This window comes from Vitis riparia, chromosome 10 (assembly GCF_004353265.1).
Source record: "Vitis riparia cultivar Riparia Gloire de Montpellier isolate 1030 chromosome 10, EGFV_Vit.rip_1.0, whole genome shotgun sequence".
In the NCBI taxonomy this organism is placed as follows: Eukaryota; Viridiplantae; Streptophyta; class Magnoliopsida; order Vitales; family Vitaceae; genus Vitis; species Vitis riparia.
The window spans coordinates 12,701,555-12,716,655 of NC_048440.1; the positions used below are offsets into that span (position 1 = coordinate 12,701,555).

The 15,101-nt window shown below is 32.0% G+C and overlaps 1 protein-coding gene across 3 annotated transcripts; it reads right to left on the reverse strand.

Moving 5' to 3' along the window:
* Window positions 1–1,894: 1,894 nt before the first annotated feature.
* Window positions 1,895–12,178, reverse strand: LOC117923746 (CBL-interacting serine/threonine-protein kinase 23). 3 transcript variants are annotated; one of them, XM_034842179.1, is made up of 15 exons: window positions 11,452–12,175; window positions 10,683–10,745; window positions 9,458–9,529; window positions 9,168–9,275; window positions 8,940–9,020; window positions 8,675–8,728; window positions 8,449–8,574; window positions 6,052–6,141; window positions 5,662–5,781; window positions 5,413–5,538; window positions 4,835–4,951; window positions 4,179–4,235; window positions 3,999–4,073; window positions 3,449–3,527; window positions 1,895–2,138 (listed from the first exon to the last, which is right to left on the reverse strand). In XM_034842179.1, exons 1-15 carry the CDS (start codon window positions 11,626–11,628, stop codon window positions 2,116–2,118), a joined length of 1,368 nt encoding a protein of 455 aa, XP_034698070.1. In that variant the 5' UTR covers window positions 11,629–12,175; the 3' UTR covers window positions 1,895–2,115. The 3 variants fall into 3 exon arrangements, with proteins under 3 accessions (XP_034698070.1, XP_034698071.1, XP_034698072.1); XM_034842180.1 differs by lacking the exon at window positions 9,458–9,529 and having other exon boundaries at window positions 11,452–12,176; XM_034842181.1 differs by lacking the exons at window positions 1,895–2,138; window positions 3,449–3,527; window positions 3,999–4,073; window positions 4,179–4,235 and having other exon boundaries at window positions 4,859–4,951; window positions 5,436–5,538; window positions 11,452–12,178.
* Window positions 12,179–15,101: the final 2,923 nt, after the last annotated feature.

Below are 15,101 nucleotides of genomic sequence, written 5' to 3' on the forward strand. Positions count from 1 at the left end.
TCAATACTTTTAAGTCACCTTCAATCTCTAGATTTAAAAACTCATTGTTCTTAAACTAGCAAGTCATCTCTAAAAGTAATACATTCTTCAATAATTATTGACACATTTCCCATATGCCTACTTGCATCCATTTTTATCATACCATTAAAATTTTTAATAACCCATCCGAATGCACTTCTATTCTCTACCCTAGAACATCAAAGTTAATTTAAAATTTCCACTAATTGGAGGAATCCAATGAATCTATGTTTCAATCACTCGAGAGATGTTACATCATTCCTTTTGAAGATGAGAGTTAGTTACATATTCCTATAGATTTTGAAAGTTTAAGGTAGTTTTCTCAATAACGAGAAATGGGTTGGGTTAAATCTTCTTAAACACTTTAATTTCTATAGATCCATACATTCCACAAGATAATGACAACTTTTTCCATAAGATGGCTGAAAATTTTGCAATTAATTTTTTAGTTTTTATACACCATTTCAATCCCAAATTAAAAAAAAAAAACCACCTTCAAACTCATAGGACAATTAAACTTGATGTGATCCCAAATTCCTTAGACAAAAATGCAATTTTAAAAAATATGGTCAATATTTTCAATATTTTGATTGCATGGACAACGCCATTTTGAAATTTCCAATCTTCTAGCCATTAGGTACTCGCAAGGGAGGGCATTTCTAATAACTAGCCATAGGAAAAAAAATTATTTTTGGCATAAGATTTAATTTCCAAATCCAATGTAGAATTTTGAACATAAGGTGTACCAAAGACTTTTTCATTGTCCAAGTAGCTGACTTAAGAGTGAACTTACCATCTTGAGAGAAACCCCAAAAAAATCCTATCATAGAAAGGAGAGGATGGAATAAGGATTGTTTTAATGTCAACCAAAACACTTAGAGAAAGGATTAAGGAAATAGACAGTAGATTCCACTCCTTGGAATCCTGATTGATAAAGACAAAGTTTGGTATCCCAATTGCTACAAAGTAAATGATTTTCATCTACAAAAGAAATAAAAGACATCATGTAAACACAATAATCTGTCAAGAAGTAGACTTTCCTCCCATCTCCTATGCACAAATATTTTCTATGATTAATAATTTCCTTTTAGACAATGAAATCTCCTTTTTTTTAGAGATCCTAAAAAAATTGTCGTTTTTAACATACTTTTCTCTTATGATCCTATAGACTAAATGCTATCACCATTCGTGAGAATTGTCCATCCTAGCTTAATAATTGAAGCTTTATTAACATCTTCATTCCTCCTAATTCCTAACTGTCTTTTATATTTAGGTCTACAAACCTCTTCCCAGGCTACCAAAGGAAATCCTATAGACTCATTAAACCCCATTCCATAAAAACATTTTGTTGATTTTATCTAAATCCTCATTATTTCTCTTTGTAAGTTTAAAGCAATCCATAACATGAAGAGGAGAGCTAGTCAAATTAGCCTTTACTAAGACTATTTTATAAGCTCTTGAAAGGAAACGAGCTTTTCAAGATGCAAGCTTTTTATGGGATTAAGAATTACTTCAAAAAAAAAAAAAATTCTTCTTTTAACTCTACCTTGAATTATTGGACAAACAAGATATTTACTAATGTCACTGGAAATAGGAATGTATAGAGTTTCCCTTAGCCTCCTCTTCATAGCCCCTTGAATATTGTTAGAAATCTGGACTAAAGACTTATGAAAATTCACAATTCACAAGCTGTCTTGACATAGCACAAAAATTATTCAAAATCATTAATATTGAAACAAGCATTTTGAGATGCTTCACTAAAGATGATACAAGTCATCTACAAACATAAGGAAGGGGATTTTAGGTCTATTTCAATGAGTTGGGGTTCCTAGATGAAGCTATATATGGGCTCCTATCATCACATAAACAAAGCAAATGCCAAAACATCTTGTATCTAGAGATCAAATATCCACATTATATCTTTCAAAACATTTTTGATACAATCACTTTGTACCTTTCAAAACAATTCTTGATACAATCACATTATGTCTTTCAAAACATTTTTGATATAATCTTTCAAGTCTCATATAGCATACTTTGAGGTAAATGTCATATAGTCTAAACTTCATTATACCAACTACAAGAGGAACCCGGTCATCAAGTTGATGCCACACCAGACCCTGTAGAAAGACAACCCAAACAAGAAAGTCATATATGCTAGTGATCTTAGAATAACCCATGGATCTAAATGAAAAAAAACATATGTCCAAATTGAAATACATCATGACTAACAAAACAATTCACTGAAATAGCATAATATTGATTACCACCTTCCCTCATCTACCTAACACTCCAGATAGTTATGTTATATCGTGCATTACGATTTTTCAATGTTTTCATGACTCGCAGTCATTAAACTAAAAAAATTATCAATTCATAATTCAATGGTTAAATCGATAGTTCAACCATGATCCAATCAGTGACATCATAAATATATAATTTATATGTTATTAAAACATAAAATAATTGTAATTATAAAATTTTAAATATAAATAAAAAATTTAAAATAATAACATTTATTTTTATCTTTCATATTATCAAAATTAAATCATAAATCATAAAAAAATATAAATGTATCAATATTTTAAATTTAATAAAATAAAAAATATATACTATTTAAATATAAAGAAATATATTAAAATAGAAGAAAATTCTTATAATTATAATTATTTTACTTATATTTTTTACATATTAGTTATTATTTAAAAAAATTACAATAATTATCCTATTTATTTTTGGTTTCCAACTTTTAAATAAAAATCATTAGCAATAAAATGGTAACAGGCCCATCCCACAATCTAATGGTCTATGGCTCAAACCCGTCCCCCATCCCACGTCAAAGCAGATGAGGACAAGAGGGCCTTTAAATTCTTATTTATTGGTTTCTTAGACGTGTAAGAGAGCCCATCCCCAGCCTATTATTGTAGGCTGGGCTTCCACCCTTTTGCCCAAGGGACCAGAGCAGTCGATGGTTTGACCAGTCAGACCCGCCAATCCAGTCCAGTTTTTAAAGGTAAAGAATAGGAGAAAGAAACGAGGAAAAAGAAAAGTAAAAGAAAAATGAAAAAACAAGTTTTAAGCTCAATAAATTTTTTCCCATTGTTCTCCAGTTTTATTCCTTTTTAAAATTGAGAACAAAAAATTGAAAATCTCTAAGGTGTTTAAAGTTCATCTACTGTATCACCACGGGACCATCCAAAAATTTCCCATCTGTCTGTATGACAACATGTTATAAGTCACATTTTCTAACAATGCAAACATGAAGGTGCATTGAAAGATTTTCAAGTTTTGTATATGATTTGTTTTTCTGCCTAGGCATTTGCATGGCTAGATTTGTCAATTCAGTATTGACTATCATTTCAAAGTCATTAAAGGAACAATCATTTTCAAGCAAGATATGAACTTAATCCCTGTTATAATGCACACTAACCATTATTCACTTCCTCCTTTGATTCATCTCCTGATTTCCAAACAATATCTTTCAACCCAGTTGAGAGGTTCTTGTAGAACTGCACATAAGACAGAATCAGTGAATGATTGAATTTATAATTTGTAGGGAAAAAAAGATTGTTTCCCTAACATGGGAAAATAATATTGTGCTTAGGGTGCCAATTCCATAGTGAGCCAACTTAAAACTCGTCTTATACGGAATTTAAGGTCCTATCATCCAAGAGACCCTAATTTAGGGGTCTAGTTACTTTTGGAATAAATTAGTGACTGGTAGTAGAAGCTTATTTTAGCACAAACAGCACTACATTTTATAGCACATGGCTTTACATATAAGAGGGCAGGTTGCTTTGTGGCGTTCCGCCTCTCTATTAATGCATATCCTTTTACTTATCAAAAAAAAAAACACATATAAGAGGGTAGGGCTTGGGTATAGTATCAAACCAAATATTGGACACCAATATGCCCTGGATAAAAATTCAATATCCATTCTAATTTAATATGACAATTGCATTGAGATAGTAGCTCCATACCTTGTGAAATTCCAAAGTATCTCCCCCAGATTTTCGAAGCTCAACCATGTATAGCGAAGGGGCCACCTCAAATATCTATACAAGTAAATTATTAACATTCGGTTGAGACATCTTCAATTAATGTTCCAATGAATTCATAGTCAGGGGATCCTACGAACAAGGTAACTAGAAGAGACATACCTCTGTTGCAATGGATAAATGACCCTTGCGTCCAGTTTTCTCCCCTTGAAGTTTCATCTGAAATGAAAAACTAAGGTTTTAGCAGAGCAGAATAATACCATATGACTTTGTCAACGATGTTAGGGTTCTTTATCAAACAAATAAGGAGATTCATCACTGACTACTCAGTTCCACGAAAATCCCAGTGTATTTTTGTGATTTAGCCAAGCATTCAGTTCTATATAAATCCCACAAGTATATTTGTGATTGAGACAAGCCACAAACTAAACTAAGCATTGGGAAATTATCATCAGACTAAGATTTTGGACATGAAAAGTCAAGAATGCCAAGTCAATTTTATTTGCAAATCAAATAGAAAGTCAGAAAACTATAACCAAGTCTAATCAAGGTACATCAGTTCTATTCAATCTTCGACACTTAGCAATTAGGAGCAAGCCCACTGAAGATAATATAAAGGTCACAAGCAAAGAAATCAGGATTCAGTGCATGCAATACTTGTATTCTTTGCAACAATTCATCCACTCTACAAATCCTCATCTTAGACCTCAAATTTGATTAATAATAAACTTTCTTTCTAAATCACTAAGGAAAGTTGTGTAAAGAAGAAGAGTTATGGCAAATTGCATCTTAGATAGAAAAAGAGAGTACTTATTGACCTTGAAGTTATTTTTCTTTACATCAAACCCCAAAGGCATAGCAGTTTCCTCAATTTTTGAGATAATCTCATTGGCAGGACGCTTTGATGTGAATCTTGTCTCCCGTTTAACAAGGCCCTGGTGACCAAAAAAAATGTTAGATGCAGGCTTCATATTTATGAGAAAGTTCAAGATAAGATCAGAGCTAAATATTCAGTTAAGGCTCATTTATTTATCTGGTTGTAACTTTGAAGCAACATATGTTATGACTTATGAGAGACAATGGTTACTCCTTAACATTTGTTGTTGTGCAGCTGGTGGGGGAGGGGTGAAAAAATTATTTCTGAGAGATCAACCAGGCCGTAATCTCATAAGTTATTATATAATAGAACCTACAAGTAAATATCAGAACACAACAATAGAATCATCTACACAGGCTTTTGAACAGTCAAATGGTGATGGGTAAGATGCTTTCAAGATCATCCCAAGCATTTTAAGATATTCCTGATGATATCACTTAGGAGCTGTAACTTGACACACAAATAAACTTAGATCTTAATATGTCATTGAATTTGATAACAATCAAAGCTACAATGTACCATTGGCTTTTCAAAGAGAGTACCGAGGTTGAGACCCTGAGATGTAGAGATGAGTTCAAAAGCATTCAAAGTGACAGGCGTCGTAGGTCGCTCTTCACGCCTCTCCACAACAAGGTTTTGAGAGTCCTATACACCAAAAGGTAAATCAAGTACAATGGCACACCCTAACGAACCATTGACATATAGATTGACCAAGAAGTGTAAGAAAAATATGTTTAATGAAATTGGTACAACAACAAGAATACTTGCCCCTGATTCATCAAAGATGGCGTCCACATCATCAAGACTAACATCTGCTTGTTCGAAACTAGGTGGCTTATATCCCTTCTTAAACCACTCATTCTCAATGACTTCAGCAATTGTAATCCTCTGTTTCAAACCATAGCAATACCACGTAACTCATGAGTTATAAGCGATGGGAGAAATAATGGCTAATGCAACTAAAAGATGATCTCAGATACACCAAACTAATCACCTCCCAAACCAAAATAATAAAAGGAAGACAGAGAAGAAAAACCTTTTTTTCTCTTCTTGATAAGGTTAGTAAACTCTTTATACAATATATGTACAAAATTTTACTAGAATAGAAAATATGATTATTATATTTCAAGGCAAAAGAACAAAAGGGGATGGACCTACCGTCTCCGGGTTAGGGTCCAAGATTCTTTTAATTAGCTTCTTTGCACTTGAGGATAACCAGGGAGGAAACGTAAAGTCGGCCTTGAATATCTACAATAACATCAAGTCCTTATATAACCAGGTTTTGCCTTTATAAATGCATTATATTAAGGAGAATCATTCGATAAACATAAAGATAACCTTGTAAAAGCAGAGCTTATGAATCAGATTATCTTACTTCAAATCATGACAAGACATATCTCTTGAAATACAGATGATGAGCCAATAAATTTGCACTTTTCCATTTAAAACTCTAGTTCTTGTAAGTTTGATAGTATCTATGGCATATATCTTTCTTCATTGACCATTTACAAGTAGTTGTGTTGATCTATGTTGGCAAATTTTACATATGCATTCTCCAATTTCCATAAGATTTCTTTAAAACTCAAAATATAAAAGTCACATGAGTAGTGTTCATCCTCAGGGCAAGAAAAACCAAAGATGAAAAAACAGGTAGCAGAATATGTTTAATTCAATTTTATTTGTTAAACAATAAACTGAGATAGTGTATTTTGACAGTGGGTTTAAAAGCCTAATAACACAATCCAAGCTCAACATGTTTTTCTAATAGTCAATTCTAGAGTCCACTCAAATCTTTACTAATGTTCTTTTATTAATAGTATTGTTGTTGATGATGATGCTGCTTTTAATAAGAAAAACAAAATAAATTAACAAAAGAGTGCCTAGCCAACAGGGTGTATACCAAGTAAACACAATTTATACAAGATGCAACAAAAGGAAGAAAAAACCACCCAACATGCTAACCTAACACTCGAAGCCTATCTACAAAAACAACAAACAAGAGCATTACAGTTCCTACTCCCCCATTATACCACAAGAACAAGACTTAAAGAAAAAAAAATTGCTGCAAAAATCAACTTCTCATTTCCTTCAAAAGTGGTAATGTTTTGCACCTTCCAAACATTCCAAAACAAGCATAGGAATCAATCTCCTAACTGCTTTGCCACTATAACCAATAAAAGCACATTACCAACTTTGTAAAACTTCCTTAACCACTTGAGGCAGCACCCAAGCCACTTAATTAAATAGAAAAATAAAGATCAGTATGTGGTTTGCAGACTCAGCAGTTTGCTTACAAAGGCAGTAGTAATTAACTAAATTCCAACATCTCATAATAAGTTGATTGATGGTAAATTCTCTTTCGCATCGCCTCTCAACAAGAAACTAACCTTACTTTGCACTAATTTTTAATATAACTTTCACTAGCTAGAATTCTAGAATTTTTTTTCTTACTTATTTTTCAATATTTTCTTAACATTAATCAATTTTATTTTATTTTTAAAGTTCATGATTTCTTTAGATCTGTTAATCAATTTTCCGTCATTGTTTTTCTAATTTTCAGAATTTGATCATATTTTGGATTTTAGAGAGCTAACTGCACCATTGAAGTAATCTCATGGGGACGTCATAAGTGCACACTATTGGAATCACCTCCACCATTGATCTTAGGATGTTCAGAACAATGATGCCGTTAGAGGAAACCCCATAAACTGTACAACATGGGCTGCAGAATATCCAAGTACCACAAATTCACCTTCTTTGCCAGGGAGCAAAACCAAGTTAGATCCATAGTACTATCCAAAATACTTTTCTTGCAAACTTTTGATGCTAAAGTTCATATGCACCATTCCTAGTACTCTTTTCCAACTGTCATTTTCGTCAAGTGAGACCTTCATATCAAGTTGGAAAGCAATAATTGATTAGAACATCAAAAGAAGAAAATGAACCAGATCAGAGGAATTAGAGGGACCAATTGTAAAGCATCATCCATCACTCTCCACTACCATAAAATCACGTTTTGACTTCTTAGAAACAAGAATCTGCATATACAATAATATTATAATTTCATTTACAATAATTATATGATCTATAATGCAATCATAAATCACATAAGAGTGCACAAAACTTGTTCATAATAAAAGCTTAGTCAATATTTCATAGACACAATTCTATGCCCCTATTTATAATAACTCATAAACAAAAACAATTTAAATCTAGAACAAAATTTCTCCTTCTTTTCTAGGCAAATTATGAGATAGGATTTTGACAGATAAAGGGGATCATTGATAGGATGAAGGTTTTGCAAATTAGAAGTTGTTGTTTTGCAAATCATAACTCAACATTCCCACTACTAAATGGCATCCATCCAACATATTTGTATTGTTTCCTTGATGTAAATTAGAAGTAAATCTTTTACTACCGCTTTTTGGACTTGCCTTAGACATTAGCGAACAAAAAGTAAATTTATAACTATTTCACATTTTGCAAAGCAAAAAGAGGGATGGATGGGGCATTACAACAAACACACAACACATAAAAAACAGGGGAAATGGGCACCTTTTTATACAAAGCCATGAGGTTCGATTCTTCAAAAGGCAAATAGCCAGCCATAAGAACAAATAAGATTACCCCACATGACCATAGGTCTGCCTTAGCTCCATCATAGCCTTTGTTATTGATCACCTAGAAACATAAAGAGCCAAAATTATGATTAAAAAGAAAAAGAAAAACCAGAAATTCAAAAGTGAAATGTACTGCCATAATGCAGAAAAAGCAAATGTACCTCTGGAGCAACATAGTTTGGAGTTCCACATGTTGTGTGAAGTAACCCATCTTCCTAAAGGAGCAGACTCAAGACAATCAGTTTGAATTTGACTACCAACAATTAAATTATGAAAAGTAATCTAGCAATGCATCATAGTATGATATTGGTAAAACAAAATGAGAATCAGTGCATCTAGAGGTTTACATATCAATAATACTGGACTGTGGATTTAATCTATTGTACACTAGAAAATACTTGCACATGAGACACTAAGTAATCATACTCGAACTTGTTGAGGTAGTGCACTCAATCCAAAATCTGAAACTTTAAGAACTCCATTAGCATCAAGCAATAGATTCTCCGGCTGCCATTCAAAAACCACTGAGGTTAAGGTTATATATAACTAATTCATTTTTTTCACCACCACTTATACTTTATTGAAGACAAATTTTGAGTTAACATTATGACAAACTGTAAGCAGCAATAGTAAAAATAATATTAAAAGTCCCACCTTTAGGTCTCTATGGAAAACACATCTACTATGGCAGTAATCCACAGCGTTAATTAGCTGTTGGAAATACTTTCTTGCTTCATCTTCTTTCAACCTTCCTTTACTAGCCTGAGTCAAGGGAAATAAACAGGATTGGGAGAAAGATAAATATATATACATACATACATACGTATATACATATATATATAAATAGTCATTTCAGTAATTTAGGCACTTGATTCTTAGTTGCATATAATAAGTTTGTCATATTCTAAAGAGCAAACAAAAACTATAGTAAAAAGCCATCTTACAATTTTGTCAAAAAGTTCACCACCAGTCACAAATTCCAAAACAATGTATATCTTTGTCTTGCTAGCCATCACCTACAGCCAGAATAAGAGATCAAGTGACTAAAGGAATAAATGAACCCTTTGGATTTTTTTATTTTTTATTTTTTGATAAGCACACCAAATATATATATAAGAGAAGCCATAGAAAGAGCTACAACAAGGGCACCCCAGAGTACACAGGGGGTACACAAAGGGCACCAAGCAAAAAGATTAGAAAAAGAAAAATCACAAAGCCTTCCCACACCTACTTTGAACCAAAGCAATCAACAAAATTCATCATAAACGTAGATGTCTCTTTTGCAAGACGTCTAACGTATTCCAAAAAACCGCAAACAAAAAAATTTGAGCGGTCATTCCAACTTTTCCACAATTTCAAATGCCCTTCGATTTCTCTCCCTCCAAAAAAAGACACAAAGGCACTCAGCAATGCTCTCTTCCAACTCTTCCTGACATAGTGCCCATTCCAACCATCCCCCAATTCATCCCAAATATAGAAAAAACCAGCTGCCCACAAAATTCTCACAAATGCACAATGTATAAGTATATAACATCTGCTTCCTAAAGGCATTCCTATCCTTCTCATCTGGTCCAAAGTCAATATCATTCCCCACATTGCTTCCCATGCAAAAAACCACACTCTCATCGGAATCCGTGAGTTCTAAACAGCTCCAGCTAGAAAAGGATCTGATCCTATTAGTCTCAAAAATGAGTAGGAAGCTCTAACTGAGAACTTTCCACTTTTGAATCTGACCATGGTCCATACTCTATGTCCTGTCTCACCACTTGCCTCTGAAGTTTTCGCCAAAAGGTCTCCAACATCTCCACCATCCAAATGAACAATTTGGATTATCTCATGAATAAAGAAAAGTGATAGAACCAATGCTCTAAAGATGAAAATATAGCATGCTATGGAAAGCAATATGCAAGTGCATGTCCAAATTCCAAAGAACTATACAGGTATGGAAATGTGCAGAAAATATTTAAAAAGATAAAAAAAAAAAAAGGGTCACCATTAATTCAATGACAAATATGGGAATAATCTGATTAAGAAAAAATAGAGAGAAAAAGAGAACTGGGGATCATCCAAGTGCAAAAAATAGCTAAAAAGCACAAGGAAGGCAAATCAAAACACAATTAAGCTACAGTGTTTGAGTAACAGTAATAATTTATTTCACTGCCTTCTAACCTCATGCATTCGAATGACATTTGGATGTCTGATCAGTTTCATGGTTGAAATTTCCCTTTTAATCTGCAATGAACAAACGCAAGCACATATTAAAGAAAAAAAGAATTCACACTCACAATCAAAATCATTTTTGAAAGTGTGAGCAAGAATGACATTTGCATAAATAACAATAAGGCAACAGAGCATAACAAAACTTTTGAATCATCAAGTGAATACAAACAAAGTTCACATTACGCAGTAAAAACAGGACAACTGGCTAATTAACTCAAATGTTCCTTTGATTACTGAGAAGCTGAAGAAATAAAAAGGGAAGAAAAATCAACCCTCAAATTTCCTGTTCTAGTTTACAAAATAATAACCCAAGGACAACTGTCTGCCCAGTAGAACCTCCTGATATAGTAGAAAACAAAACTAAATAAAATTTGAATCATCTAATCTCCTCCCGTCTTTTTTCCTTGGCTTTCTTGGACCCAATCAAAGGTTATGAGAAGCAACAAATAAGAAAATGATAAAAAATTGTATGCGCCAAAAGGAAAAATAAGTCAATTGTCTAATTGTTTATAATTATTGGAACTTCTTTCGATTTTCCAAATTAATCAATCACAGGACTAATCAGCCATTACTTGCCTAATAATTGGTCTTTTTATTGTTTTTTTCTCAGGCAAAGGTTTTCGTGAGAAACAAACGGAGTTTAAACAGAAAAAATCAGCAACCAAACAAAAATTCCCCACATGTATCGGAGGGAAAAAATTGGAACTAAGAATAATACCTGACCGATCATCTTATGCTTAAGAACCTTTTCTTTGTCGAGAATCTTAATAGCAACATTCTCCCCAGTCTCCACATTCCTCGCAAACTTGACCTTTGCAAACGTCCCTTCCCCTAGGGTTCGACCCAATTCATACTTCCCCACACGTGTCCTGCTAGTACTTGACCGTGACGCCATGATTTTCCCGCACTTTCTTGCCCCGGAAACTTCCCTTTCTTCTTAATCTTCTCTCTCAAGATCTCTTCTTCTTGCAAGGTTGCCACACCTGAGACTTCGCCACACTCATCTTCCTTTTATCTTAGGACAAAAAACAACACAAGAGAACACAACTATAGAAACCCTAAACTCAATTAATTTCCAGTCTTAATCAGATGAATAAAATCCTCGGAGGATGGTATCGGCTATTGGATCAAACGATAACCCCATGAAGTCGGTGAATCAAGGGACAGGTATGCAAGAACGCCAAAAGAACGTGAAATTTTTAGGGAAGCCGATAGATTTTACATGGACGAAAGAAACGGAGGATTTGCTGGATTGTTGCGAGTGGAAAGTTGTGATTTCTTTCTCGACTTTACGGCGATCCCGAGGAAGATCTGATCGGAAAATGATTCGTAGACGTCTATTTCTTTGGGGTTAGGGATGCTTTCATAGAGAGTACTGAATCTTCGGCGATATAATTGGAGTATGGAAGACTTAATATTGCGCAGATGAGGAAGTAGGCTCTGGATTCCCTGAGGTGAGTCCCGTTTACTTTCATGCTAGGGCCAATAAAATATAGCCACCTAACCATTTAAAAATAAATAAATATTTTTTTCCTTAATTATTCACTAACAAATTTGGAAAATGATTCATGAAAGGAAAACTACGCAAAATTAAAGCCATTTGCATGAAAGGAAAATGTTTGGATCAAGCTATGACAAGTCAAAAGCACTATTCAAAGCTTAATAAAATTTGGGTTATTAAACTTTAACATATATTTAATATAATTTTTATAATACCAATATTACATTTTCAAAACTATAACTTTGACTTCGACTTTACTCTAGTCGAAGTCAAAAATAGAAAACTGTTTCAAATTAGACCTACTCATAACTCGATTCATGAAATACTTAATTTACCTTATTTGCTTAAATTTCACTATTTGATTTTTAATTAGTTTTTACAAATCATTATATTTTAAGGTAAATCCTTAAGATTTTTTACATTTTATTTATTAGTTATTAAAAAAAAACAAAGCAAAAAACATAAAGTGCCTCCAAACACCATCTTACAATGACATTATTAAATTTTTAGAAAGGTTGTCTCCTCTATATGTTTCTTCCTCTTAATAAAAGTACCTTATACAAGAAATATGACATTTCAAAACCATTGGCCTACCATTGTTTAACCTTTCCCGGAAAAGCGACAAATATTTTAATAATTTTGAAGACAATAATGGATTCACATTCTTATTTGCACATGTATTTATTATTGCGGAAGTTTTATGTTGGTTAAGGAATCAAGCAATTGAAAATGTCAATAATGTGATGTTGAATTTATTTGATTAGAGGAAAAAAAAAAAAAAGAACATGTTTGTCAAATTAATATAATATAATATATTTGATAATTTGATTAAACAAGCGTCATCCTTATTAGGGATATTGTCTGTATAAGAGTATTTGTGATATCTTACGTGTAATAGAATAAAAAATTTCTTACTCTTTCTAGTACCCAACAAATAATATTTATGAGTCGGGGTTAGATTTGTTACGTAGTGTATATAAAAAACATGTTTATTAAAAAAAAAAATCGTTTTAGAAAATGAGAGGGGCGGTAGCAAGATAGGCGGCTAAAGGGAGGAGCAGAGGATCGAGGCCCTACCTGAGGTGTCAGAAACCAACAGAGGGGTTGGAATTGATTGTGTGCCTTGCGGAAGTACGGTTGACATAACGTATCGTGCAGACACTGTTGACTAAAGAGCATCGGACGGCGATGAGGTAGGGAGGAGGTGTGGGCCACAGAAAAATGGAATTAATGACGTGTCAGAAAAATCCTGAAGACATTGTTGTCAACGAATTGTAGATGCACTTAATTCAATTATTGCACAATATATTATTGAAGTTGTATTATTGCTCATTATATAATTTATATCGTATTATTATAATAGGGCGGCAAAATTTTTGTGAACTGCATGTCTATTCAATCCTAGTCACGATTTTATATTGCAAGTTAACATAACAGTTTCGTGAAACGTCGAGGAAGTGTTTAATTACTTATTAAAATATCATTAAAAAAAATATATACCTAAAAATATCTTAATCTATTTTAAAAATAAAAATAAAACAATTTTCAATTAAAAAATTCATCAAATATATTATTTAAATTAGCAAAAATTGTTTCTCTATAATACTATTTTAAAAATCAAAGGTTGATAAAAATTAAAAAAAAAAACTTGAAATTAAATGAACTACGTCGATTTATATTTTAAAAAATTCGTGAAATTTTAATGATAAATCATGGGAAATGAACCTTGAAATTTGTTGGAATGAGTCAACCAACTATTAAATATCCATGGAGCAAGAATTCAACAACAGATGAGCACATGACATAACCAAGAGAAAATAAGCACTATATTTTATTAGTATTAAAAGGCTCCATATTTGACTTCTAATTTTTTTTTTTAATTTCTTAGGTTTACTATTTTTTTTCGTTCTAATTTTGTTAGTTTTATCAGATTAAGTTTTTTAATAAATGAATTTTATACCAAATTTGCCTTTTTTTCCAAATAATTTTCCTCATTAAAATCCATAAAGTGCTACTGTTTATATATATAGAAAAAAGTAGCTAAATTAGAAAATAACTTGGAGTATATGCAATTTTGAAACTAAGCCTACCTCAATTTTAAATAAAATTTTGCCTCATGATTTAGTTAGATTTTATAAGTGATTTTCAAATTATTTTGCTTGTATAAGGATTGAAATTGTAACGGTTTGATCCATTTCATGTAAATATTATATGCTTTAAGTTTGATTATTGCTTTAAAATAAGCACTATATGTAATGTCAAACATTTGGTTCCTTCATTCAATATGAAATATTATAAAAAATAAAATAAAATAAGAAAATGTTTAGGTTTGTTTGTTTAATTTATTTTTTATCTTTCAAACCAAACACAACCTTAATTTTATTTCAAATAGAAATATTTGACAATAATCATAAACCTAAAGATTTTATGAAAAACTAAAGTAGTTTCGATCTGATTCTTCTTAGTTATATATTTCATGTATTAATGCTAAAGATTTTGAAATATTTTGAATGTATTTGCAAGAAAAAAAAATGTAGAAAAAAATTTGATTTTAAAGAATGAAAATAGAAAATATTTTCCAAACCAAGCAAAACCTTAAATTTTACTTCAAATCGAAACATTTGACAATAATTATAATCAACAAAGATTTTTTGAAAAACTAAAATATTCTCCATCTTGACCTTTCCTAGTTAGATATTTCATGTATTAATGCTAGAGATTTTGAAAAAAATTTAAGTCCGATCAAAGCTTTTCTTATATTTTCACCAAAAGAAAGTTAGGATGAAAGCCCTTAGTACATGTTTGTTTGGTTAGATATACAATCAAATAAAATTATGTCATATTTGCTTGAAGATACGGTAATTTAT

Coding starts and splice junctions, on each gene's coding strand:
- LOC117923746 (XM_034842179.1), bottom strand. CDS start 11,628: ATGGCGTCACGGTCAAGTACTAGCAGGACACGTGTGGGGAAGTATGAA. Junction 6,142..8,448: donor TCATGGCTTTGTATAAAAAG/GTGCCCATTTCC, acceptor ATGTTATTGTAG/ATATTCAAGGCCGACTTTAC. Junction 5,539..5,661: donor CCATCTTTGATGAATCAGGG/GCAAGTATTCTT, acceptor TTTGGTGTATAG/GACTCTCAAAACCTTGTTGT.